The 27,377-nt window shown below is 46.8% G+C and overlaps 1 protein-coding gene across 1 annotated transcript in view; it reads left to right on the top strand.

Annotated features, from left to right (window-relative positions):
• Positions 1-27,377, top strand: part of nell2a (neural EGFL like 2a) — a gene marked incomplete at both ends in the record, with an annotated part of 133,655 nt that overhangs the window by 68,793 nt on the left and 37,485 nt on the right. The window contains 3 exon segments of the mRNA XM_083663142.1: positions 4,761-4,886; positions 23,568-23,690; positions 24,830-24,925. Of these exon segments, the coding sequence (XP_083519268.1) occupies positions 4,761-4,886; positions 23,568-23,690; positions 24,830-24,925 (345 nt within the window).

Raw genomic sequence — 27,377 nt, 5'->3', positions numbered from 1 at the left:
AAGAGTATAGTGGGACAAGAGGAGACGTCATTTCTTGGTTTTTCCCATAGGTTTTGTCAAATCAAGCAGCATGCCGTTCTGCCAGAAATCTGGGGGGTTTAGTCCTCCTGCTAAAGCCTGGTGTTGGAGTACTGGAGACCGGTCTTGGTCTCAAGCCCACATTTTGATGGTCTCGTCTCGGACTTGCCCTCCATCGGTCTCGGTCTCGGGCAAGCCGGACTCGGGATTTTATTTCAAGACCAGCCGAGAGTGACCACAACTGCAGTGACATCATTACTTGCGTGTGTATACTTTTTTTTACTGTGATTGGGTGTAAAAATCGCAACCAATGACTTTGCAGTTTGAATGTTTCTAACACTATAGCCACTCCCCTCACATTCATGCACAAAGGAAGACAACACAGGTCAACACGGTGGCTGGAGAGATGTCGTCCAAATCGTCAGATTTGCTTATACAAACCACAAAGGGGGGAGGAGTCATAATTGAGCAGCAGTAATTTGTTTTTACACTTCATTCTGCCCACTGTGTTGAGCCTTTCTGAAGGTTATTGAATTCTGTCACTGAGTATATACTGTACAGCCATTTATATTTTGCTATAACTCCTAAATAATGATTTATTTCGTTGTTAGCAGAGCAATGGTGTAAAGGTTAAATGGTCTTGAAAATGGTCTCGCGTTTGTCTGGTCCTGGTCTTGTCTGGGTCTCGCCCCCTCCCTCGGTCCTGGTCTTGTCTGGGTCTCTGGTTAGGTGGTCTCGACTCCAACACTCTGTCTCTTAGCCAGCCTCTTTAGGGTGGCGCGTCACGTGTGTCCATGTGGCAGGCAATCAAGAAAATGGAGTGTGTTAATGGAGATTGAGAAGGTCTCACCCCCCACGCTTCGCCCGGCGCTCCTCGTCATCTCACCTCCTAACATATTGTTTTAGCAAACGTAACTGGTGTCACCGGGGGTGGGATGGATGGTGTCTTACAGTTAATAGCCTCTAAATCAAAGCCACCAGCACAGCCAGCCAATCAGAAACCTGGGAAAGTGTCACCTAAGACCTCTGTTCAAGGTTGCCGCTGCATTTTGCAGTTGCCTGTTGAGGAGAACGGAGAGCGAATCAGCTCTCTCGCTTTCTGACTCTCCACCGAGTTAACACCACTCGCTGCACTTCACCCTCTCTACTTATACTCCTGTCCCTAGGGATGTCACTAGGGATGCACCGATCCACTTTTTTCACTACCGATCCGATTCCGATACCTGAATTTGGATATCTGCCGATACCGATATTATGCCGATACCAATATTTTTCTTGAATATACAGTATAGGCAAAGATTTGGCCAATTACATTTTTTTTTTAAATATACCTTGCAAAAAGCAGACAAAATTAAGAAAATATACAAGGCAAAGAAGGATACTATTATACATGGGCAAATTACGGCCAGCGGCCCGCGCTGGAATGGCAAAAAAAGAGAGAAAAGAAATCGTATCGGATTCTTTTTTCTCAATCCGATCCGATCCGATCCGTGAAGTAGTACCAATATCGGCACCCGATACCGATATTGGATCGGATCGGCCCCATCCGTAGTGCTTTCCCACTGGGAACGATTGCTTTCGTTCCGTTCCGTTCCGTTCCGTTCCCGAGTACGATTACCCCCCCCCCCCCCCCCTCCCCTGCTGGTCAGCTTTCACATTGCAGTACAAAATGTATCCCGTGCTCGGGAACGGAACGGAACACTTGCGTCATCAACTACGCCTGGAGTGTATCCTCGTCCGTGTGTTGTCTATGTGGTTCGGTACGGTTGGCGTTCACATTCGCAACTGCTCCGTCCCCGGGCACGCCAAGACCACCCCAGACCACCTTTTCAAGTGGACCCTGTCACGGTATGCCGCTCCGCTCCGCACCCGGGCATGGAATGGGGGTCAATTTTGGGACAAGTGTGCTGCTCGGTTCTGCTTCCAGGGTCCCCAGTGAGAAAGCACCCTAAATCTCACTTTCTCTGTCTCCAGCTCTACCTCCCCCTGCCCTCTCCCTCTATCTGTCTCTCTCACTCCCTATCTCAGTCATTCACTCTCTACCTCTCTCTGCCCTCGCTCTATCTGTCTCTCTCACTCCCTATCTCACTCATTCACTCTCTACCTCTCTCTGCCCTCTCCCTCTATCTGTCTCTCTCACTCCCTATCTCACTCATTCACTCTCTACCTCTCTCTGCCCTCTACCTCTCTCTGCCCTCTCCCTCTATCTGTCTCTCTCACTCACTATCTCAAGTCATTCACTCTCTCTGCCTATCCACCTTATTTTTGAATGCCCCACTGTAAAAAATAATTGTGCGTACAAGTTCCGGTTTAACGTGACTCATTGTTGCAGCTTGTCATTTCCTAATGTATTCTACTTGATTTGAAAAGATGGCCACCTACACTCAGTCTCTTGTACCCTGGCTGAATACAAAATAAAACAACCCGTAATATCTTAATTTTATGTAGAATGCAGAGGACATGTAACTGTTTAGTTAAACTTACATTCCAGGAATATTGTGCTCTTAAGATGACGTTAGTGGCTCGAGTCCGTTTCGTCCTGAAACCCACATAGGTTGCGCCAGGCGTAACCTATGTGCGATTCGAAATAACGCATCCGAGATAGAAAACGTTATGAATATAGCCACGTTATGAACAACAAACTAACGCTGGTGATCCGTATGGAAACAGTGTTACTCGAAATGGTTAATATTGGCCACAGCAGGCGATTACCCATGAATGCACTGCGCTCTTAAAGGGATATTTATCGATGAGATTTTTGCCAAGCTGGACCTGATTAGTGATTTGCTCCGTTCGCCCAGACGGGTGTCAAGCTGTCAGCAACAAGGCTGGGAGGATCACACGGGAAGAAGCACCCATCGTGCAGATCAGGCAAAAATGGCCACCAAAAATAAGGTGGATAGTTTCTCTCTGGCTCTACAGTACATTACTCTACAGATCTACGTCACTCTGTCTTTGTCTCTAGTCCACTCAGCTGGTCTGTCCTTGTCGTCTGTCCTTACTTCTACATCCTTCCTCTCCTCCCTTTCTCTCTCTCTCTCTCTCTCTCTCTCTCTCTCTCTGTCTCTCTCAAAGCCAGTCACACAGTTTAATTAGTCTCCATTCATTTAGCGAAGGACACATGTGCTTTCATAGGTGTCTGCTGATTGTCTGCGGCGGCGTATAGCCACGGGGAGCTTGAATAGCCGGAGGGATCAACTATTGATGAGGCCGTGAAAGGAAAGACTGAGGAAGGGTGAATGTGAACGGCACACAGGTACTGAGCGCGCTCAGTTTGTGTGTGTGTGGGGGGGGGGTGCTTTACCCAAGGACATGTGAGCCGAACGGATGCCAACTCAAATCTATTGAAATTCCATTTCAAGTGTTCTCTCCGCAAACGCGTCTGGCACCGAACCCGATGTTGGCGGGGGGGTGAACGTCCTCTTGGGCTCGCTCAGAGACGGAAGACGGCGAATGAATAATAAATTAGTAATGCCAAGGACTAGTAAGAGCTTGTCTCTCAAAACGAGTGTGTATTTGACCTGCGTCTATCACCAGAAACATTACGTAGCCGCGTGTCTTCCAGTAGCTTTGACTTGAGTTCTGTTGCATTGGGTTGCATCACATCATCAGGATTATTTTGTTTACCCCTGGCGAGTAGTGTGCATCTCCTGTTTGATGGTTTGGCATAGCGGTTTGTTTGGAAGCCAGGATTAGCTGTTTCTACGGCAACAGCTAATATGGATCCAAATACAGAACCGCATGTATCACAGGGGAATAACAAAAGACTCATCGATCAATTGGATATGATTCTAAATAGGTGGCTGCTGCGCCTGTATCATGCGACTTGAAGCAGACATGAAGTCCAGACTGGAGTGTGGTGGAACGGGTCTGGAGGAAAGTGTCTCGCAAAGAAAGAGCCCAGTCCCAATTTGGCTTCAGTGCTCCACTTTGAATTGATGGAAAGATCCAGTGGTGCAACCTTAAGTGCTGTGGTGCCTCTACCTCACATGCACCCTGAGCATTCCTCACTCGCTCTTCCACTGATGAAGATAAACTACCCCTGGGCTGTGCGTGCGTGCGTGTGTGTGTGTGTATGTGTATGTGTGCGTGCGTGTGTCTGTGTGTGTGTGCGTGTCTGTGTGTTTGTGTGTGTGCGTGTGCATCCTTGTGTCCGTGTGCGTGCGTGTTTGTGTGTGTGTGTCTGTGTGTGTTTAGATATATATATAATATGTGTGTGAGACAGAGAGAGAGAGAATGGGTAAGGAGTAAGAAAGAATATCCAAGCCAGCCTGTGAGCGAGTGAAACCCGCGTTGTTTAGCGCCCCCCGCAGCTGGGATCGGGAGTGAGGTTGACTCACTGCACAGTACTACCGGCTGGCTAGTAGTACTGTTACACAAGCTTGTGTTTGTGCGTTTTGAGTATTTGTGCGTGAATGCTACTCAATGTATCAGAGTATTTTTGTCAGCTACAGTATATACAGTACTACAGATGTTTGCATGAACTCTCGTTGCTCTGTAATGCATGTTGTGACAAAGCTGTTTTTGTTACAGTGACTTTACATTTTGACTTGACTCGCCACAAAAACGCAGTGTATTCCAGCTGTTGTAAACCAAAGTGCCCTTCTGGGACATGTATTAAATATGATTGATTGATTGATTGATTGATTGATTGATTGATTGATTGTCCCTCTCTCTCTCTCTCTCTCTCTCTCTCTCTCTCTCTCCCTCTCTCTCTCTCTCTCTCTCTCCCATCTCTCCAGATATCGATGAGTGCGCTGAAGGGAAGCACTACTGCAGAGAGAACACCATGTGCGTTAACACCCCCGGATCCTTCATGTGCATCTGCCATACGGGCTACATCAGGATCGATGACTACTCCTGCACAGGTGAGTGCCCCCGCTGGCCTTCTCTCACACTGCACCCGCATTACAGGCTACATGAGGATCGATGACTACTCCTGCACAGGTGAGTGCCCCCGCTGGTCTTCTCTCACACTGCACCCACATTACAGGCTACATGAGGATCGATGACTACTCCTGCACAGGTGAGTGCCCCCGCTGGCCTTCTCTCACACCGCACCCGCCACACGGGCTACATCACGATCGATGACTAGTCCTGCACAGGTGAGTGCCCCCGCTCACACACACTGGGATCAGGTAGAGAAGGTACCTCTTTTTTTAATGTGGCTTTGTGTGGTTTCAGCTATAGGAGCTGAGCCACAGGAATGAGTCTGGAAGTATACTTCCTGGTTCGTCAGTGGAAAACGTCTATGGGATTTAACATGGGGGTTTCACTTCAATGCATAAAATAAGGTCTGTGGTTAACAAAGGTTTATGGAAACGCAAATCTGGGTTCTGCATGATAATCTTCACAAACGTGAATAACTTTTATGACTTTTGGAACGTAAATGCGTTTTTTTTTAACGATATTTTTATAAAACGCTTCAAGTGAAATCCCCATTCTAAAACCCCCATAGACCTTTCCACTGAAGAACCAAATGGCAGCGATTTCTGGATAAAGCCTACAAAAATACATCATCCCTGTGGTACTCTGTTCTGTGCGGAGGGTGCTAGAGTTAGAGACAATTGAATGTATTGCTTTAGTCGTACAGCGTCTCCAGTAGGTGTGGAGAGAGGGGGCAGAGACAGCGTCTCCAGTAGGTGTGGACAGAGGGGGCAGAGACACTGTCTCCAGTAGGTGTGGAGAGAGGGGGCAGAGACACCGTCTCCAGTAGGTGTGGACAGAGGGGGCGGAGACACCGTCTCCAGTAGGTGTGGACAGAGGGGGCAGAGACACCGTCTCCAGTAGGTGTGGACAGAGGGGGCAGAGACACCGTCTCCAGTAGGTGTGGACAGAGGGGGCAGAGACACCGTCTCCAGTAGGTGTGGACAGAGGGGGCAGAGACACCGTCTCCAGTAGGTGTGGACAGAGGGGGCAGAGACACCGTCTCCAGTAGGTGTGGAGAGAGGGGGCAGAGACACCGTCTCCAGTAGGTGTGGACAGAGGGGGCAGAGACACACACAGACACACAGAGATTCACCAGGAAGATATGACTTTTTATTGACTGTGAGATTCCAAAGCGAAGGCGTTTCATATGCCAAGTTATTGGCAGTTAGAGATGATTTAATTTGTCCCTCGCTTTAGTCACACACAGGAGGGCGGCTTCTGATTGTGTGAGAGTACATTTGTTGGGCCAAGAGATACGCAGTCATAGAGGGAGGGAGAGAGAGAGAGTGAGAGAGAGACACAGAGAGAGACAGAGAGAGAGAGTGAGTGCGAGAGACAGAGAGGCAGAGAGAGAGGGAGAGAGTGCGAGAGACAGAGAGAGACACAGAGAGACAGAGAGAGAGTGCGAGAGACAGAGAGAGACAGAGAGAGAGGGAGAGAGTGCAAGAGACAGAAGCCCTTTTCCCACATGCGCTTTGTACCGCAAAATGACCGGAACATGGTCAAATGCCTGCATGTGGGAAAGGCGCCGTGCCGGTATAAGCGCGACCCCGTCGTCGCGGCCATTTCACCAGTTTTGAGCAAGTCAGAAGAGCGGTATGCCGCGATAGACAGACAGGTGAGAAAGGGGTCCAGTCATTTTCCGCTATCAGTGGGCTGTGACTTCGCGGACCAGGTTGCAATGCACACAGTAGACAGTCCAACACCAAATACACAGCTGATTGTTCGATATTCCCCTGGTGTTGCGTACCACCAAAGGACTATTGCCAGTCGCAAACGCGCTTCCAGTGGTTTTCGCCACCGGGTGATCTTGCGTGCGGGTCGGACCAGACTCAGCACGTAGTCGAACGGACGCTTCCATTCCACGTCGTCAAAATTGCTCAGAGCATCTTCCCAAAATAAATTCCCTCCTGGTCTCTCTCGCTTCCAGACGGCTCTAGTCTCACGCAGCAGCGCAGAGGTACATAACACTGTCATGATCTGTCCCCGGCGAACATGAATCTGTTTCTGTTCGCACGTATATCCCTTTCCATTTTTGCCTTAATTTGTCTGCGTCGCTGTCTACGTTTGAGGAAAAAGCGCATCAGCAATATTATCAAAAGAGTGGACGCCGGCTCCATGTGTGTTTGTTGTTGTTTTCTGACTGGCCTCAGTGGCCTGCAGCACAGACCCCAGGCCACTCTCCTCCGCCCCCCGCCCCCCGCCCGCTCCGCCGCACCCCACCCCACCCCCCAACATACCGGCTATTTGACGACTAGATTCTCACATGCGAACGTTGAGGTGTGAAGGGAAATTCAGGGAAATGTCCGATATTGACTTACAGGTAATTTTCCGGTACGCATGTGGGAAAAGGGCTAGAGAGAGAGGGAGAGAGTGCGAGAGACAGAGAGAGAGAGACAGAGACAAAGAGAGAGGGAGAGACAGAGAGAGACACAGAGACAAAGAGAGAGGGAGAGACAGAGAGAGAGAGACAGAGAGAGAGGGAGAGAGTGCGAGAGACAGAGAGAGAGTGCGAGAGACAGAGAGAGACAGAGAGACAGAGAGAGAGGGAGAGAGTGCAATAGACAGAGAGAGAGGGAGAGAGGGAGAGAGACAGAGAGAGAGACACAGAGACAAAGAGAGAGGGAGAGACAGAGAGAGACACAGAGACAAAGAGAGAGGGAGAGACAGAGAGAGAGAGACAGAGAGAGAGAGAGAGGGAGAGAGTGCGAGAGACAGAGAGAGAGACACAGAGAGAGGGAGAGACAGAGAGACACAGAGAGACAGAGAGAGAGGGGAAGGCAGCCAGACAGTGAAATATCAGTGTCAGAGCGCAGAGTGAAACAGTTGAAGGCAGCAGTGTAATAGGATGTCATGTTCTGACAGAGAGAGAGATCCTTATCATACGATTGCTTTACAACACCTGCTAAATGTATTGCAAAGCCTTGGCCATGTGCTCCACTTTCCCCCCTTTTTTTGTCATGTGCCACACCTCATATTCCAGAGCGTGCTGAATCTGTCCCTGTGATTATGCACAGTCCATTCATTTAATATTGTGCACGGATGATTTTCAGAGTTTTTGATTTGCTCCTACTGGGTTTGCTCTGATTAGCAGCACCGCATTAAGATAACACACACACACACTTGTGCATGTGCGCGCATGCACACACACACACACACACACACACACACACACACACACACACACACACACACACACACACACACACACACAGTACACACACACACACAGACACACAAATCAATATTGCCTTGCTACTTTATGATTCAGCACAAGATAGCATTGGCATAAATGTCGAATCAATTTTGGAGAGCGTTTCCTTTGTGTAGATTATGAAGCGCATCTCTCTCTCTCTCGCTCTCTCTCTCTCTCTCTCTCTCTCTCTCTCTCTCACTGCTTTGGTATAATAACGTTATGTTTGAGAAATTCCATAATCACTTTCTGAAAGTGTTATTGTGCATCTCTAAACTCCATTATTGGAAGACGAGGCTATATTATTTGTTATTTGACAAATTTGCAAGTTGTAATTTGGAGCTCATTAAAATGGGTTCCCATATGTTTGTGTGGAAACTTTTGCCCTTTGAAAAACTTCACTTTACAAAACAATTGAAGATATTGAACTGCAGGCCTCTTGAGAAGTGTCAAAGTGTCGTCCACGCTCTATATGAGTTTAACATTTAAGGTCTCCGTAGCTTCAGCAACACACATCTCAAGTCCTTCACTAGAACTAATTGAACAACACGCATTTGGACTATGGATTTGTGCTGTCACGATCATTAGCGTGTGTGTGCAAATGAGAGCAAAAACTTACCTCTCATACCGCTTTCAGACAGACACGGTTCTGGTTCTGGCTCTGGCTCCGTTCTGGAGTCTCAGAACCTTGGTGCTTTCTGGTGAACCAGCCCGCGTTCACACCAGTTTAAGCGGAACCAAAGTGGGAGGACATTATTCGGTAGTCCTTCTTCAGTTTTTTAAGTTGATTAATTATTTGGTCTGGCGTTCGAGTGAACCCAGCCTTGGCCGTCTCTTCCGCACGTTCAGCATACGACTTGCTCTTTCTTGTACTGCTTTCTAGCTTTTCTTAAAATTCGGTAGATGCCCAAATCGCCACTAAACATTTGGTTTCCTCAGCAGACCACTGCAAATTATTTTTCTCCGTGTTGTCACCGCCTTCTTCTCCTTCCTGCTCATTTTCACAGCCTAGAATGAGACACGCCCACTGATGATGTCACGGTTCCCAAGGAAAAAACAACTATTTTTTGGTTCCGCTGAGAACCAACTTTTCAGGTTCCGAACCAATTATCTTTTCGGTCTGAACGCGCCGGCCGGTTCAAATTTGGGTTCGGGAACCGGGAACCGGCACGGAGTCCTGCCGGTGTGAAAGCCCTATCAGTGTTGTCCACTAACGAGTTGCCTCTCACTCTGGGTGGACGGCCTCGTCACCTGCAGAGCCCTGATGGCTCTGCAGGTGACGCATGGCAAATGCTCTCATTCAGAAAGTCCTTTTCACGTCCTTCGTACGTCTGGGGGAAATGACAAGCCTACACCCTCTCCAGGGGCGGACTGGGATCATAATTCAGGCCGGGCATTTATACCAAGCAGGCCAGGCCGATCCGGGCCGACGCGCGTGCCGGCGTCCAAAGGGCGGCGGTGAAAAATTTGGGCCGTTTGAAGCCCAATTTTGGCCGTTTGAAGCCCAATTTGGGCCGTTTGAAGCCCGATTTGGGCCGTTTGAAGCCCAATTTGGGCCGTTTGAAGCCCGATTTGGGCCGTTTGAAGCCCAATTTGGGCCGTTTGAAGCCAGATTTTGGCCGTTTGAAGCCCAATTTGGGCCGTTTGAAGCCAGATTTGGGCCGTTTGAAGCCCAATTTGGGCCGAGTCCAACTTTACAATGAGATGCACCCACTTTAACTCTGAATAAAGTAATAAAACCACTAGTAAACCAGTAGGTGGCGCCTGGCCTGCTGTTCAGTGAGTGGCCTGACTGCGGGCACAATTTTTTTTTTTTTTTTTTTTCAGGCCAGGCCAGGCCCTCTCACACAGTCAGCCTATCACGACGGCTCAATACCCCCCCTTTCCCTGATTTCTGAATCCAAGTACCCCCTTTACCCGACCACAACATTTTGCTTAGAAAACCGCAAGAGAAAACTATAGTATATATAATGCAATGAATGAATGATAACCCACCTTTTGAATGATATAACATTACAAGATGAGAAATGGAGTGAAAGAGTTGCAAGTAGTGCCTCCTGAGCAGATTCATTTTAACATTTTATTTATTTTCATGATTTATTCTTACGTTTTTTACATTTTCCCCCATTTCTCCATTTCTCTCAAGTGCCCCCTGTAGTACCTCCACGTACCCCTAGGGATACGCGTACCCCAGTTTGGGAACCTCTGCATTGGACCAATGGCACACTTGTAAATTACGTCATCGCGTAACATAATTTGTCCGCTGTTTATAGAAAATGACTAATCAATTGATATCTTAACCTGCTGATGGGATCTGAGCTTAACACTAGCTGTGTTTCCATTACAGTTTTTCGCAAAATAATTGCGATATTTCTACAACTTCGACAATGTACAATTGCGACTTGTAGGCGTTTCCATTGAAGTTGAGTTTGGTCTGACGGCGCGCACACCTGAACGCACTTCCCGTTACCAGCAGCTGCCACAGTGATTACGCACGGGGATCTGCCCCATATCCCGTCCTCTGCATGCTCAAATCCAACCAATGGTCAATGCAAATCACAACATGAATTTACAACGCATATAAACAGCCTGATTATCAATTCAAAAGAAAATTAGTGGCAACATTTGCTGGCTGCGGTGAATGCAGTGAGTGCGACAGGCAGAGGAAAAAAGGTAGCCTAATAGCCTACAACTGGTCCGATTTAGAGATGGAGGGGAAAAGGCTGATTTGGTGCAATAATCGGAATGTTGTGTATTATAATTATAACATTGCACCTGAAACGTGTGTAATGTATTACTCAGTCTATTCACTTCAGTCAGCAGCACCGCACCGGTGTGTGCCCTCATCTCGCCGCTGTGCTTAATGCGCGCACACAGGCAGCCTGTCACCGTCACACGTCTTTCTGCTAGGTAGCGTTGCTTCAAAGTTTTCCACTTGCTGCGGAGGTTTTGCCACGGCTTATTGAAACCCTTTCTCCCTCATTTTCCAAAGGAGAAGATGGGTCACATGACGTGCAAATGCAGAAAAAGTGTTTCCATTACACTTTTGCGATAAACTGCTATATCGACACGTCTGAAAAACCACCTCATGAGAGCGCAAAAACTTTTTGCGATATTTGGGAGGTTTTTCGAAATTTACGTGTTTCCATTACCCAATTTCTATTGCGATATTTAGATTTTGCGCATTTCTGAGGGTAATGGAAACACGACTACTGAGAACCTGCCAAACACAGAGAGACTGTGAGTGGAGGCGGAAGGCCGTTTTGTCCTTGATCAAAGCTGAAAACCAAAGTCAATATGAAAAGATTGCATGGATGATTCACTGTCTTTATTCCCTGTCTCTGTGTGTGTGATTCTGCTAGTGGCTCTGCTTGTTCATTATGAACCTTTGGAATTTTTTCTTTGTCTTCTTTTCTGGTCACAATAGTCGAAAATGCTACAAATATTCCTACATAAGAGAGACAGGCCCCTTTACCTCTACATTAACAAACGTCCATAGGTGATCAGATTGTAATCGGATCCAATCACCTAAAGCAGCTCTGCAGATGGTCCAGAGACACATTTTGGTCACATTAACAACAACGTGCGAATGGGGCGCCTCTTCAATCCACATACCAGAGCTATGTAAACAATGTACATTTTCATGCATCCAACCATGAAGCACATAGAAAACAAATAGGATGCAGAGACATTAACATATGGGTCTAAAATAGATTCTCGGGATATGGAGAGTCAGCGACATGCGCGCAAATCTGGTGATGTGTGCAACAGAATTGGATTTTATGCCAGGTGTAAATCATGCCATGGTGTGTAGACGCACATGTGCACGCGCTCTCTCTCTCTCACACACACACACACACACACACACACACACACACACACACACACACACACACACACACACACACACAAACAAACTATTTTAATGCTACCTGTAGCAATAGCATGGTATGGCTAATTCAATTCAGTCGTTTTATTACACCGTCTAATTTAGGATCATCAACACTACAACACGTACTAAAAAAGTTTGAGTCTGTAAGACTAAATCCATCTATAATAATGCAATATCTCCAACATGTACGTCCTTCATCAGGAATAGCCCAATGTCATTCCACGGTTACGAGTGGCAGATCCGCCTCGTTCCTCACCGGTTGTCTGCAGCTTGTGGAACATGAAGCTAAGTAGCTCCCTGTGTGCATCATCTCAGAGGAGGAGGAGGCAGCATGCTGCATTTCCTCCACGTCTGTAATTAAAAAAGCAATTTGCACTAATGCGAACGAACACAGCGGCAGCAGAGAGCCGGGGGCCGGCTGACACCGCGCTGCACGCCGCAGGGTTTAGCGCCTCTCTTCCCCCATCACCGGAGATCAGCAAACGGCGGAACAAAGTCGAGCATTTGTGACTTTGTGTCTTTTTAAGAAACGCTCTTCGTAAGGAATAAACAAGTTAGAAGAGAGATTGACGAATGGTTTTCTAAAGGAGTTACGAATGCACATTCATCGCTTTTCTTCTCCTTCCTGTGATTTATCCCGTGAAGGGAAACTGCGCACTCAGGCCTTTTCCATATTCTCTTCAGACACCACACTGTACCTTTAGACACCCACTGTAGTAGTGCCTTATGTGATTTCACTCACTGTATTTTCCTCTAATCTTCTGGGCTGCGGGCGAGTTTTATTGTCTTGCTCATTTGTCTTTCTTCCCACTGTGCGCGCTCAATCCCCGGATTTACAATGAAGATTAATACCCCCCCTCCCCCCCCCCCCAGCCCAGTGGATTAAATTCTGTCACTATATTTCACATAGTTTTCTATTAAAATGCCTTCGAGTCACAGCGGTGGAATACGCGGCTGCTGGGCGTCTCCTTATAAAAGTCAATTTGTGTGATTAAACCGAGGCTTTTGCAGAGGCTTGATGTAATGACTTTTTCCCTGCTACAGTCAAATTACTGTCGTAATCTCCCTACTGAGTTATTGGACTACCACCTCCCACGCATTCGCCCATCGAGAGAGCCCCGGTGCTCTGATACTGAACGCCGGCGCGTAGCCGCAGCTCACCTCTTAGCTAATATTAGGAAGAGGGAATTAGAGGCTCATTAGATCTTAGCAATAACATTCATGGTCTTTAAAGGAACACTCCGCCCATTTTCAACCAGCTTTGTATCATTAGAACATCAGTAGTATATCAGAAAACTGTAAACGGTTTTGAAGTCTGTCATTTAATTTGACAGTTATTGAGTGTTAAAGTGTGGACCAGTGACATCACTGGTCCACACCAACTCGAATTAATAACTCATTAACTCAAATCAACTCTCAATAACTGTCAAACTATTCATCATTCATCTAGTTTGACAGTTATTGAGAGTTGATTTGACTTAATGAGTTATTAATTTGAGTTAGTAACACTTTAACACTCAATAACTGTCAAATTAAATGACAGACTTCAAAACCGTTTACAGTTTTCTGATACACTACTGATGTTCTAATGATACAAAGCTGGTTGAAAATGGGCGGAGTGTTCCTTTAAGAGAGAAAAATAATGATATCAATAATTCATAAATCAAGTTTGATCATAGCGACACAGCGGGGGTGCTCGTCCTCGCATTGTGCATGTTGATTTGTGGAGTCTGACCTCTCTAGTCCTGGTTGGCTATCATTGACAACACTAGCTAGCTGTAGGCCCGCTGCTCCGCGTTCGTAGCAATCGAAACATCTGCTTCTGTTTGAAAAGCGTCCGAGGGGAATGCCGAAGAAATATTACAGCCGGAGGAAGGACACATTAAACAAGCCCCTTCAGTGCCTGTATTGATATCTTACATTTCACATGATATACGAGCATCTTTATCGTCCTCCGTGGCTTTCGGCCAATTACCAGATTGCAATCTCAGCAGAAACAATGTGCAGGTATTGATAGATAGCCATATTTCCACACGCATTCCGGCGTTGTATCATGCGACCCCGTTCTGCTGCCGAGCGAAGAGGATTAACGCCGGCCGCAGTAACATGTCATGACTCCATGCTCATGTGCAGGATGATAGTGGATTACAGGGGATGATGTACAGATTGAAGGCTGGGTGAAACCCTGCTTACGTTAGTCCTCGGCTTGTCGGGGGGGGGGGGGTCAGCGAGCGAACGGGACAACTCGTATTTTCCATCACGAGCACCAGCGGTGAGGAAGGTCACCACCGGTTCAGATCCCCCAGCCGGTGGTCGGCGGGAACACGGTGACTCCTCCTATACTTGCTTAGATGAAATATGTACAACCAAAATGTGGACACTGCCCCCCATGCTCCGTGTCCAATGGAGCCTCTCGAAAACGAACCGTCCGTGTCCCTTTCTTTAGCTATAGCACTTTATCCTTGATCTTGAAGGTCAAGATTCATCCCTGTTTTTTCATCCTCCAATCTCTTTCTTTTCCCCAAAGTGCCCGAGGTGCTCCTTGCTCTGTGAGATTAGAAGCTAATCCATGAAAGGTAGCGGATTGGCTGTGCTCTCCCTTTGAATGTTATTAAAGAAGGCTGTGCTGAGGTATGTGCGTGTGCGTGTGTGTGTGTGTGTGTGCGCGCGCGCGCGTGTGTGTGCGTGCGTGTGTGTGTGTGTGTCTGTGTGTGTGCGTGCGTGTGTGTGTGTGTGTGTGTGTGCGTGCGTGTGTGTGCGTGCGTGTGTGTGTGTGTGTGTGTGTGTCCTTGTTCTAATCCTGTGATAACCAGACTCAGGCCCCTGAGGCACAGGAAGAAGAGGAGGAGTGGAGGGTGGAGGGCTGGACGGGGAGCAGAGGTGGAGCGGTGGTGGTGGTGGTGGTGGTGGTGGTGGTGGAGCGGTGGTGGTGGTGGTGGAGAGGTGGTGGTGGTGGTGGTGGTGGTGGTGGTGGTGGTGGTGGTGGAGCGGTGGTGGTGGTGGTGGTGGTGGTGGTGGAGCGGTGGTGGTGGTGGTGGTGGTGGTGGAGCGGTGGTGGTGGTGGTGGTGGTGGTGGTGGTGGTGGTGGTGGTGGTGGTGGTGGAGCGGTGGTGGTGGTGGAGCGGTGGTGGTGGTGGAGCGGTGGTGGTGGTGGTGGTGGTGGAGCGGTGGTGGTGGTGGTGGTGGTGGTGGTGGTGGTGGTGGTGGTGGTGGAGCGGTGGTGGTGGTGGTGGTGGTGGTGGTGGTGGTGGTGGTGGTGGTGGTGGTGGTGGTGGTGGTGGAGCGGTGGTGGAGCGGTGGTGGAGCAGAGGTGGAGCGGTGGTGGAGCAGAGGTGGAGCGGTGGTGGAGCGGTGGTGGTGGTGGTGGTGGTGGTGGTGGTGGTGGTGGTGGTGGTGGTGGTGGTGGTGGTGGTGGTGGAGCAGAGGTGGAGCGGTGGTGGAGTGGTGGTGGTGGTGGTGGTGATGTTCAGAACAGCAGAGATCAGGAAAGATGACTTTGGGTCTGGAAAGTCAAACACTCTGACTGGCAGCTAAAGGGGATTTGGACAAACATGTTTGCCTTCTCTTCCACGATACCTCAGTATCCGTCTTGAATAGTGGAGGATTTATAATCTGTCAGCATGGCTGATGGGGAAGTTAAAGGTGCTACAGTACGTGTAGCATCATTATTATTATTATTTTATTTTTTATTTTTTAGTATATTTACCTTAAACCAATCAGACCATGGTGAGAAAACTATTGGGAGCCTCTATCTCGGTGGTATTGTTCGCTAGTATTTCTCAAAATTAAAACTCCCATAAACCCTGTTGCCTCCTGTCACAATTATATTTGCCTGGATCTCTCTCCCTCTTTGCGTTGTTATATATAAAAAAAAGATGATATAATAATTAGACAATAAATATTCACAATATTATATAATAAAGTATATAATACAAAACAGCAGTTAGTCACAATCTAGTGACGGTGAGTTTCCCCCAAAAAAGTGGTTTTCACGTAGCAAGGTTCTTATTTGATTCCCCCGTACTGATCACTTCGCCTTGTTTTTCTCTTCTCGCTCTGAAAAGGAGACATATGTTCAAAGTGCCTTTCTCTTGTTCTTCCATCTGCCATTGTGAGAAGAACCTCTGAATACTTCAACTCCATTTGTGCAGGAAAAACAGCGCCCCCTCTCTGTCTTGTGCAGGAAAAACAGCGGGCCGCTCTCTGTCTTGTGCAGGAAAAACAGCGCCCCCTCTCTGTCTTGTGCAGGAAAAACAGCGGGCCGCTCTCTGTCTTGTGCCATAAAGAAATGTCCCTGGTACCAAGTGCATCTGCAATCCCGCAGATTCGCTGTGAAATCCAAACCCTAGCCCGCAGCTCTAAAAGTCCAGTGCAGTGTACAAGCTGGTAGAGACGTCTAATCTTCTCGCCCACGGTCTCATTTGTTTACAACATTTACACTAATGTCTAAGAATTCAAGTGTTATTGTTCATTTTAAAATGCTACATGGAGCACCTTCAGTGGCTTGAAGCAATTTGTGTATACAGGACACCTCCAAATGCGATGGCTCCATCATTACTTTGAATGGCTTTAACGATTATAAATAGATGATGACTTGCTTCTTGTGTAGCTTTCAAATGATCAGCTTTGGGAACTGTAATGTGTTTCCACCTGGCTGTTTGCTGGTGTTCTTCTGCTCCTGCAGCCATCCTTTCAGGACAAAAGCAGAGTCACCCAAGGACGCAAATGGAAGTTTCCCCCTCCTCCTCCAGACATATCATGGGGTCGAGATCATCTTCCTACTCAGACTTCTAATTGTAGCAAGCTGTCGCTGATGTTGAGGCTGAAATGTTTTCAGGAGAGCAAGTCAGACCAGGCGAACGTAACGTCTGTGTTGTTTTGCCAAGAAATAGTCGAGCAGAGAAGGGAAAAACGTCCACCTACACAAGCCAGATCCCCAATGACAGCCTCTACATAATTGATTGTTTATCTGTCTACAGCCTGAGCAGCAGCAGTCAGCGACAAAATACCTCTCTCTCATGCACACACACGCACGCACATACACACACACACACACACGCGTGCGCGCACACACACACACACACACACGCATGAACGCACACATGCACGCACGAACGCACACACACACGCACTAGGGGTGTCAAAAATAATCGATTATAAGATGCATCGCGATGCGGACGTGCACGATTCTGCATCGATTCACAAATGTCAAAAATCGATTATTAAAAAATAAATAAAAAATCAAATCAAATTAAATAATCAAATAAAATATAATGGAAGTACATGCAGTTGTTTATTTTAATTATGGATCATAATACAATGCAATTCTAAATGCACTTTTATTTTAAAAGTAGCCACACAGTGAGAAAAAAGAAAGTGAGAAAAAATAAATCATGTATTGCGGAAAAAAGTGATGCATCGATTTAAGATGCATCGAGATGCATCGAGATGCATCGATAATCGTAATCGAATCGAATCGTAGCCCTTTGAATCGTGATCGAATCGAATCGTGAGGCCAGTGAAGATTCACCGCCCTAACACGCACACATACCTCCATCCAGTAAACAGACGTGTACCATTTTAGGGATTTAGCTATTCCGAGTGACTTACATTGAGTGCCATAGTATAACAATTAAGCAATAGATCACGACAGGCCATGGTATATCCTCATTATACAACACCTACAGTAAGGGTCGTGCTTCACCAAACACCAATCACTGTGTCAATCACCAATCACTGTCAATCACTGTGAAAACATGGCATTTTAGGATTTCTCATTTTTGCAGTGAGTGGCTCTAACTGTGGTATATTGACTGTGGTATATGCTCGTTATACCAACGGCTGTGAACCAAACAGATCGCTTGATTTGAGGGGCCCATTTTGTAATCAACTCTCATTCTAAATCACCCAAATTATAACCGTCCATTACTAAGGGTCATGGTCATGGTCATAATGCTCTAGTGACAATATGCGCACACGCTAGTGCTGTGAATCTTCACTGGCCTCACAATTCGATTCGATTACGATTCAGAGGGCTACGATTCGATTCGATTACGATTATCGATGCATCTCGATGCATCTTAAATCGATGCATCACTTTTTTCCCCAATACATGATTTATTTTTTCTCACTTTCTTTTTTCTCACTGTGTGGCTACTTTTAAAATAAAAGTGCATTTGGAATTGCATTGTATTATGATCCATAATTAAAATAAACAACTGCATGTACTTCCATTATATTTTATTTGATTATTAAAAAAATCTTATAATCGATTATTTTTGACACCCCTAGCACACACACACACACACACACACACACGCACACACGCGCACACACACACACACACACACACACACACAGCAGCTCTGCCACCCTGTGGATTCAGAGTGACGGCTGGCTGTTCCTGGCTGTGGCAGAGACACAGGTGTGACCTTGGATAAACCAGCTCACTTTCTGTCCTCCCTCTCTGTGCTGCTGTTACACATTTTATAGGCTTTAATTCTGCCTATCAGCTCTCTTTGTGTGTGTGTGTGTGTGTGTGTGTGTGTGTGTGTGTGTGTGTGTGTGTGTGTGTGCGTGCGTGCGTGCGTGCGTGCATGCGTGTGTGTGTGTGTGTGATGCAGCAACAAGAGCAATGGCGGACCCTCTGAAGTGCCCTTCAATCCATCACACACACCCACACACCCACACCCACACACACACACACACACACACACACACACATCATACCATCGATGGCGGATCCCATCTCAATGTCACTTTCAATTTGGATGAGCCCACAGTCTGTAGAGGAGATGTAATGGATTGGATGATAGCAGGGGAATGGATGATGCCTCTCAAGCATTCAGATCTCTGATCCTGTCTCTCCGAGCGTCATCTTTGTGTCGTGAAGTGTCACCGTCGTGCACAGTAGTATACTGTATGTTTAAAGGTCCCAATTCGTGCAGCTGTAACCTCTTAAAAACGTGTGTCTCTGGTCCATAAAACATGATTCTGGATTAATTGGTCGAAAATATAGCAACCCCGTTTGTTGTGACGGAGTTCTCACTTCCTCATCTCGTCGCTTCCCAAGAATGGTCTGTTTCTATAATATATTCAGAACTAACAGTTCCCATTGGCCGCTGAGGGAGAGCCCGCCCCAGGCTCCCAGCGGCCAATCAGATTAGCGTCCGTGGACCAGCACGCTAGGTTGTGTCCACAACTAACGTTAGCAACGAGCTATCGCTAACTTAACGGTTGCTACGCTAAAGAGGACATCTCAGGGAGGTACGGTGGTGCAGTGGTAAGCACTATCGCCTCACAGCTCGAAGGTCGTGGGTTCGATTCCCACCTGGGCCGATGTGAACACTGAAGGAATGCGTGCCCGTCCGCATGTCCTCGAGTGCCCACCACCCGGGTGGGGTCGGCAAAATGGCCTTTCTGTGTGGAGTTTGCATGTTCTCCCCGTGCCTCCCGGGGGTCTCCTTCATATAGGAACCCCCTTCACAAAAACATGCAACATCCTGGTTGCTTATATGGTTCCTCCTCTGATCGTTAAGGGCGCCTGTTCAGAGGGAGGGGAACTGGTTGGAATAGCGTGAACCTCCCACGTGCTATGTCCTACCGGTGAAGCTTCCTCGGGCAGGTGAAAAGAAGCGGCTGACTTGACTGCCCATGTCTCGGAGGATGCATGGAATCAGTCTCGGCTCTCCCCAGATCGGCAGAGGATGGAGTAGCAACCAGGATTGAGTAATTCAAATGAGCACTAAAAACGGGGGATAAAAATGGGATAAAAAATCGGGGGGGAAAAAAAGAAAAAAAAAAAAAAAAAAAGAGGACATCTCAAAATGCCTAGACTTACCGATTGCACCTCCGCAGTTGCTGGATCACGTACAGTTGGCGTCGCTCCAGCTAGAAGTGTTAATTTTGTGGCTAAACCTTGATTGTACTAAACATTCTGGGCTGAAATGGTTAGCACAGACCAACAGGTCATGATGAATCTCACGCTGAAACAGCTTGCTATGGGAAACAATAGACAAAATGGTGCAGGTAGCTTGTGTGAGAGAGACCGCGCGCAGTATGCTTAAGGACCCGCGTGACGTAACATGAAACCGTCTGGGAGAACAGACTGTAAGGGGTGTGGCTTGAAGGAGACTGCAGGGGGAAGCTGGATAGGGACAAATCCAACTCTGGCAGTTCTGAGCTTGTGACTCATTACAGGGAGGGATGACAGCAGTATATATGCATTTACAAGTAAAAACAGCTTTTGCACGGAATGGGACCTTTAAATGAGGGTTGCCACCAGTCTGGAAAGTCTTTTTAAAGTGCTTGGATAAAAAATAAATCAAGACCCTCTCCTTGAAAGTGCTTGGATTCATAAAGAGGTCCTGCTTGGATTAGCCTACCGGCGTCACAGGTTTGACGCTCGAGCGCACCGTCATCTCAATATTCACTTCTGATTAGGCTTGTCAAAAGTATCAATAGTGTCGATAAAAGTCAATACTAAAAATTTTAAACGGATACAATACTCATTTGCAACAGGTATCGATAGTATCGATAAGTATCAATACTAAAAAATTTAAACGGATACAATACTCATTTGCAACTGTATCAATATCAGCAGTGCTTTTGTCTTAATGAAAAATCAAACATACCGCTGATTTCTCCCTCCCTGTCATTGGTGGGTATCTTTTGCTTCAACAAATTCAAAGTATTCTCATAGGCTGATCATTAGAACAGGTGTCATCTGCTGTGTAAGGTCAAAGTTTTCAGTGAATTTTATCAGGCCTACATTATGGAGAAGCGTGCATCTGTCCGTCCATCTGTCCTTGTTTATTTTTTATGAGGTGTTGTCATCCCGCCGCATGGTATCGAAAATGGTATTGAGTATTGATATTTTCCTGGGTATCGGTATCGAAGTAGAAATTCTAGTATCGTGACATCCCTACTTCTGATACCACTTTTTGTATACATCTGGAGGAGTGCGGGGCCAAGCTTGATACACTTTCTTCCTATCTACAGTAGCCCATTACTCTCCGCGTAGGCTACAAGCAGACAGCGATTTGCTGATCGCTGCGATGTGTCGTAGGCTGTCGTAGGCATTCTTAGCTCAAATATGTGGCTGGTCGCCTAGGTAACCCCTCATTGTTTTGATTATAGTCTTAAGATCTTGATGATGCTCAATAGTGAAGCGTTTGCATTTTCATCAAATGCCATTGCCATGGCAACGCATTATTTGCCATGAAACAGGAAGTTGTTTTTGAGGTGCTAGGGATGCTTTAATAAAACTCGTGAAACTTGAAGAAGCGGTGGGGATATTGATCTGAGACGGGTCTTCTTGGGCTTGGATGTGGCTCGATAACTCCCCACTGCAGCACATCCCCGACGTGCACAAAGGTGCGAGGGGCGCGGTCATCGTTGATTGCAGTTTTTATATATATATATTTGTCCTTGTGCTGGAAAAGTCCTTAAAATGTCTCATTACAAAAGAGCGCCAACCCTGTTAAAAGCTGCCGAATTGTGCGATGGACCTTTGATTTGTAGGCGGTACTATTTCTAGGAGGTGCAGACTTTTCTCATTGTTGTTTAAGGACGACTCCTGAAGACCTTTGTCATGTGTGAACAGAATGTGCAGGAGGGCAGCAGAGAGAAAGGAAATGTATTTCCGTCCCCTGCCAGCAGGCGCAGCGTGGCCCAGAAATCCACTCAAAACAACTAGAAGCAGGCCAGACTGTTGCCCCCAGATTAGATCACAGTCTTGTGTTTGCATTTTCCAAGAAGCCTTTAATAACCCTTTGCGGGATTTAGTCAATGACTTCAAACGTGTTCTTTCAGCACCCTTCCAGTCGTATATACACCTACTGGGGTTGTCTGAAATGACTAAAAGTCAGACAGCGTTCTTGACAGAAGATGGGCCTTCTATACTTTGGCTTCTGCTTTGCCTTCTTTTGAGTGGTGACTGGATACAGAGTCGTGACTGGAAACTAGAGTCTGGTTTGGGACAGTATCTATATATACAATTGAGTATGTGGGTGATGTTTGTTTGTTTCGAGTTCTGTGTTCGGTCACAGCTATGCCATTTTAGGTGCGATCGGGCTGAAACCTTCAGGGTGTGTAAAGGGCAACGCGTGCGGGTGACCTGAAGGCGCCGGATGTTTTTTATTAGCTAATGATGTGATGTCATCAGTGATGTCATCAGTGAGGATGTCAAAAGTGATGTCATAGGGGCGCACACACACACACACACACACACACACACACACACTGATGATGTCATCAGTGATATCATAATGGGGCACACACACACAAACAAGGAGGCATTGTGACATCACTGATGCAATAACATTTAGTGAGAAACACACACACACACACGCACGTGCGCCAATAGGACAGGCGAGGCCGAGCTACGGGCGAGGCCGAGCTACGGGCGAGGCCGCACAGTGGCCGAGCCGACTAGTACTGTAAATAAGGCAAAGATTTCATCGGGTTAAAGCAGTGCAGAAGGTTTCCTGTGCATCAGCCCAAAGTAGTGCTTGGTAAGCAGCTACTTATCAGAAAGCGATATTTATGTGAAGCTCCCAAACAGGATGGACGAGGGAGAACTCTCCTTTGTGTCTCACAGAGGGAGATAAAGATCAGTCTCTTTGTGTTCAGGGGACAGACGAAGGGCGAGCAATGCATTAAGGAGCATGTTTAGACGTGTGGCGAGGGACACGACTGAATCCCGTCGAATTATTTCACCATTTAGTTTGAGCCTTTACGTTACAACTAGATCTGCGTTTTTTTCAAATCAATTTGAAAAGGATTTGCGTTGGTTGGATTTTAAAATAAAAACACAGGAAATTGCTACATCTCCCCAGACTCCAAAAACATCAAGAGCAGTTGGTGAGAGAGCAGAGGGGGGGTTTCAACATGTCAACACATGTCTAAGAAAAGGGCTCATCAGATGTGCAAATGAAGCAGTTTAATTGCAGTGGGGATTAACGAGGACTCGATTTATCACCCAGACGCTCCAATTCTTCTTATTCTTCCAGATGAGCAAAAAACAACAACACGATAATTAAGCAGTTTTTAATATCACAGATGTGGAGGGTAAGTTACTGTAACAGTGCATGCTCCAGTGCTCTCTGTATGTCAACTTTACTGCTGTCTGCAACTTACCCTGTGACCTGTCAGCATTGATAGTATATTGTATGCTGCAAACAATATCGCAAGTCATTAGTCTTTATTTTTTTATTATACTTACTACAAGTGAGGGGGGGGGGGGGGGGAGAGAAGAAAGAAAGAAAGAAAGAAAGAAAGAAAGAGAAAGAAAGAAAGAAAGAAATGGCATTTCAGTTCTTTCCAATGCAAATGAACATGTTTAAATAATCTAACTGTCATTTTCTTGGTACCGTATGAAGATAATGACATCACCTTGTGCTGGAAACAAGTGGAATCGTCTCACTTTAAAATATCACTGTAAAAAATAAACTGTATAATGAGACTAAAGAAAATATCGGGGAGTGAGATATGTGGGGGTTGTAGTTCTGATGTGTCGTGTCTTCCTGTGTTTAGAGCATGACGAGTGCCTCAGTGGACTACACAACTGTGATGACAACGCCCTGTGTTTCAACATGGTCGGAGGCCACAGCTGCTCCTGTAAGCCGGGCTACACCGGCAACGGGACCGTCTGCAAAGGTAAGCGCCCCCTGTGGCTATAGAGACACTGCGTAACGCGTCATCATTCAGAAACCACGCCCAAGACGGGGGAAAACAGAAAGCCCCCCTCCAATCCTGGCGTTCTCCTATGTCACGTGCATGGTTGCATGTTGCACACAAAGATCGTATATACAGAAGATGAACACTCCAACTTACTTCCTTGACAGGTAAATCCACATTTTCTTCTCACCAATTCTCAATGGCTTCCTTGTTTTGCTCAGGAGTACATAAAACTTTAATTTGCGATTTTTTACATTTGTTGTGTGCGCAGCCCCACCGCACAACAGCTTTTAGCTATGTTTAATTCAAGGAAAATGACGCTGGTGAATGGGAGTGAACGGACCGATTTCCCCCGTGATGGGCGTGGCCTATTTCTTGCAGTGTCTCTATAGTGTCACCCGCATTTATTGTGGGTATTAGTTACAGTATAAAAATAGATACATTTCAGTAAGAAAAATAGATACATTTCAATAAGAAAAATAGATACATTTCAATAAGAAGACTTTGTTTTTCTCCATGGCGTCTCAGTGTGGGGTTTGCTCTTGTTTATTTTTATGTCCTTTGTTGCTCTGTAAAGCAGGTTTGTGACGAGCTAAAAGGATTTCCGTGACAAATTTGACTTGACATGACAAGATTTCCATTGCTTTATATAGAATTGGTCATACCACGCACGGGCAGCTCAATCAATCCCATAATTTGAAATCTATTTAAGGAAATCCATTGAAGAATCCTTTTGCCGTGCATCGCTTCTTTTAGTTTCAGTTCTTTCCCCCATCCCAATCTTTGCCAGTGAGCACAAAGCATAAAGCGATTTGCGTCGATATTTCATTTATTCCAATTGCGTTCTGCCAACTTCAATGACTTCTCTTTCCTTTGAGGACGCATTAGCCGACGGTCCATCCGTACCACGGATAATGAACATTTTTTGAACGAACCTCGGCGAGGCGCATTAATCACGCTAACGAACGTCACGAGAGGCTTCGTAATGAATCACATCACCAAATTAGCTCTTATTCTGTATGCAAATACATATGCTGCTGCCGGTCTAATTACATAGTTAACGCTCGTTCGTCTGGGTGAGTAATGGCTCTTCTCTCCCCTGCTCTACCTAACTCTAGCTATGTGTGACGGATTGTGCCAGAACGGGGGAACCTGTGTCTCACCTAACACCTGCATTTGCCAGCAAGGATTCACCGGGAGGAGATGCGAGACAGGTAAGAGTTTGATTTCACTTCCTCTTCTCCTCGAAATAACTCGAGGAGGAAGAGCTTTGGGGGCTGAATGCGCTGCCGGGCGGAGAGGAGCAGAGAGGAGAGAGGCATCACTATGAGTCTTTTCTTCCGATTCAACAGGAGAGAGGACAAACGGCACAGAGAGGAGGGGAGATTACCGCAGGAAGGCCACTTTAGATCAAAGTTGTCGCCTCCGTTATCTCGGCGTATCTGGGCTCTCGTTGCGAAGGCCGCGATTGCTCTTACTTTGCCGAGCCGTCTTTAATCTGACCCCCCGCCAAACAGCTGATGTGAAATTGTCGAGTTGTTTTCAGCACTCACCAGCTGCTGTGTGTGTGTGTGTGTGTGTGTGTGTGTGTGTGTGTGTGTGTGTGTGTGCGTTCTCGCGTGTGTGCGTGTTTGTGTTTGTGTGTGTGCGTTCTCGCGTGTGTGCGTGTTTGTGTGCGTGTTTGTGTGTGTGTGTGTTGTGGTGGTGGTGTGTGTCTGTCTGGTGTGTGTCTATGCTACATATACTGAGTAATGAGCTTGTACCTCTCCCAATGGCCCCGGTGGAGGAGATTTGAACTGCAGTTGCAGCACTATGGGAATTACCCCATATCACAGCCCATATCCATCAGCGTGGCGTTCCTCCTTATAGGCTTTAGCCCGCATTCCAAATGACAGCCACGCAGGCTCCTGACGCACATTCTGCCACGTGTGACAGCCTGCTTCACCAAGTACAGTGTGAAGTCCATCTGTCAACCTTGTGTCGTAGCAAAGCACCTAGCATCATTTGCTCTCATCTATGGGAATATGTCAAACACGCGACGTCGGGATAACGTTCGGGGCTACGGATTCTTCTTCTTTTCAATGTGTTTTCGTCCGCAGTGCAGGTGAAAGAAAGAAAGACTATAATCCTGGAAGTTGGGCTTTATACAACTTTGGCCTATCTATAGCCAATCTATATATACTTATATCTATCTACAGCAGCTACAGCTTCTTCTCATAACCTATTTCAACTTTTTCTGAGATTGTCCTTCAGGAGACAGGTGCCCAGGCTAATAGAAAGTCAAGTGGTGATGTTCTCCCACGTCTGTGCCTGTGTCTCAGGCGAGGAAACGGAGCCTATCTGCTGCTTGCTCATTGGTTCAGGTATTGATTGCACATAAAGGACCTTTTTTTTTTTTTTTTACGAGGCGTCCTTTTTACGGCCCGTCTTAAAGTAAATGAATTTCCCCATGCTGCCGCTCTGAGATGCTGAGGAAGGCATGTGTGTGTGTGTGTGTGTGTGTGTGTGTGTGTGAGAGAGAGAGAGAGAGAGAGAGAGAGAGAGAGAGAGAGAGAGAGAGAGAGAGAGAGAGAGAGAGAATGTGTTAACACACCTAACCATAATGACTTATCCTCCTCCCCATTTTGCAGCAGAAAAGGTTCTGAGGACCCTGGCCCCTAGTAATGGCATGGTCCAGGCAATCACACATTTCATTACCTTCTATAGTGTTTTAGATCCCACTCTCCTCTCTCTCTCTCTCTCTCTCTCTCTCTCTCTCTCTCTCTCTCTCTCTCTCTCTCTCACACACACACACACACTCTTTTTTCTCTGTTTTCAAAGTATTCTGCATCTCAAGAAACAGTCCAAGGACAAATCTAACAATAGCAAGTCATTCATTCCAAAGCGCTTCTATTCATCATACTGTAGGTTCACTACTCAGTATTTCAAAAACAAACAATTACCTTCTCAAAAATGATTTTGTAGGCAGTTTTATTTGATTTTACAATTGATATTTGAATGAAATTCTTCACCTTTTAAGATTTTCTTTTCCCCATTAGAGGTGACTGTTTAGCACCTGAAACCCGAAATGGTAATAAAAACAAACAATTTGCACGCTTAGTACAAGACTACAAGTACAAATGTCTATCTCTGGATCACACCATGAGAGGGGATGTACCAGCTAGCCTGGGTAAACTCAGCCTCCACGTGACCTCTATGTACTACCAGTCACGAAGAAGACATCACAGGCATAGTCTGTGATGTCACGTTGAAGGCTGGGTTCACCCGGGCTATGTAACAGCGGTGATTGGCGGCTCAGGGATCAGTCTAATTTTCAGGCTCTTCTCCACTCATCGTCACCGAGGTCGACTCGAATTCAGAAACGTCGAGGTTTGAGGACACGCGCGTAAAAACCAAGCGCACACGGAATCCCTCGTGCGCACGCTCCCTCGTGCGCACACTCCCTCGTGCGCACACTCCCTCATGCGCACACTCCCTCCTGCACACACACTCCCTCGTGCACACACTCCCTCGTGGACACACTCCCTCGTGCGCACGCTCCCTCGTGCGCACACTCCCTCGTGCGCACACTCCCTCATGCGCACACTCCCTCCTGCACACACACTCCCTCGTGCACACACTCCCTCGTGGACACACTCCCTCGTGCGCACGCTCCCTCGTGCACAC

Source organism: Poromitra crassiceps, assembly GCF_964638095.1.
Source record: "Poromitra crassiceps genome assembly, chromosome: 30".
NCBI classification, from domain to species: Eukaryota; Metazoa; Chordata; class Actinopteri; order Beryciformes; family Melamphaidae; genus Poromitra; species Poromitra crassiceps.
The sequence above is the reverse complement of the archived record's forward strand: the minus strand, read 5'-3'. Positions and strand labels throughout refer to the sequence as shown.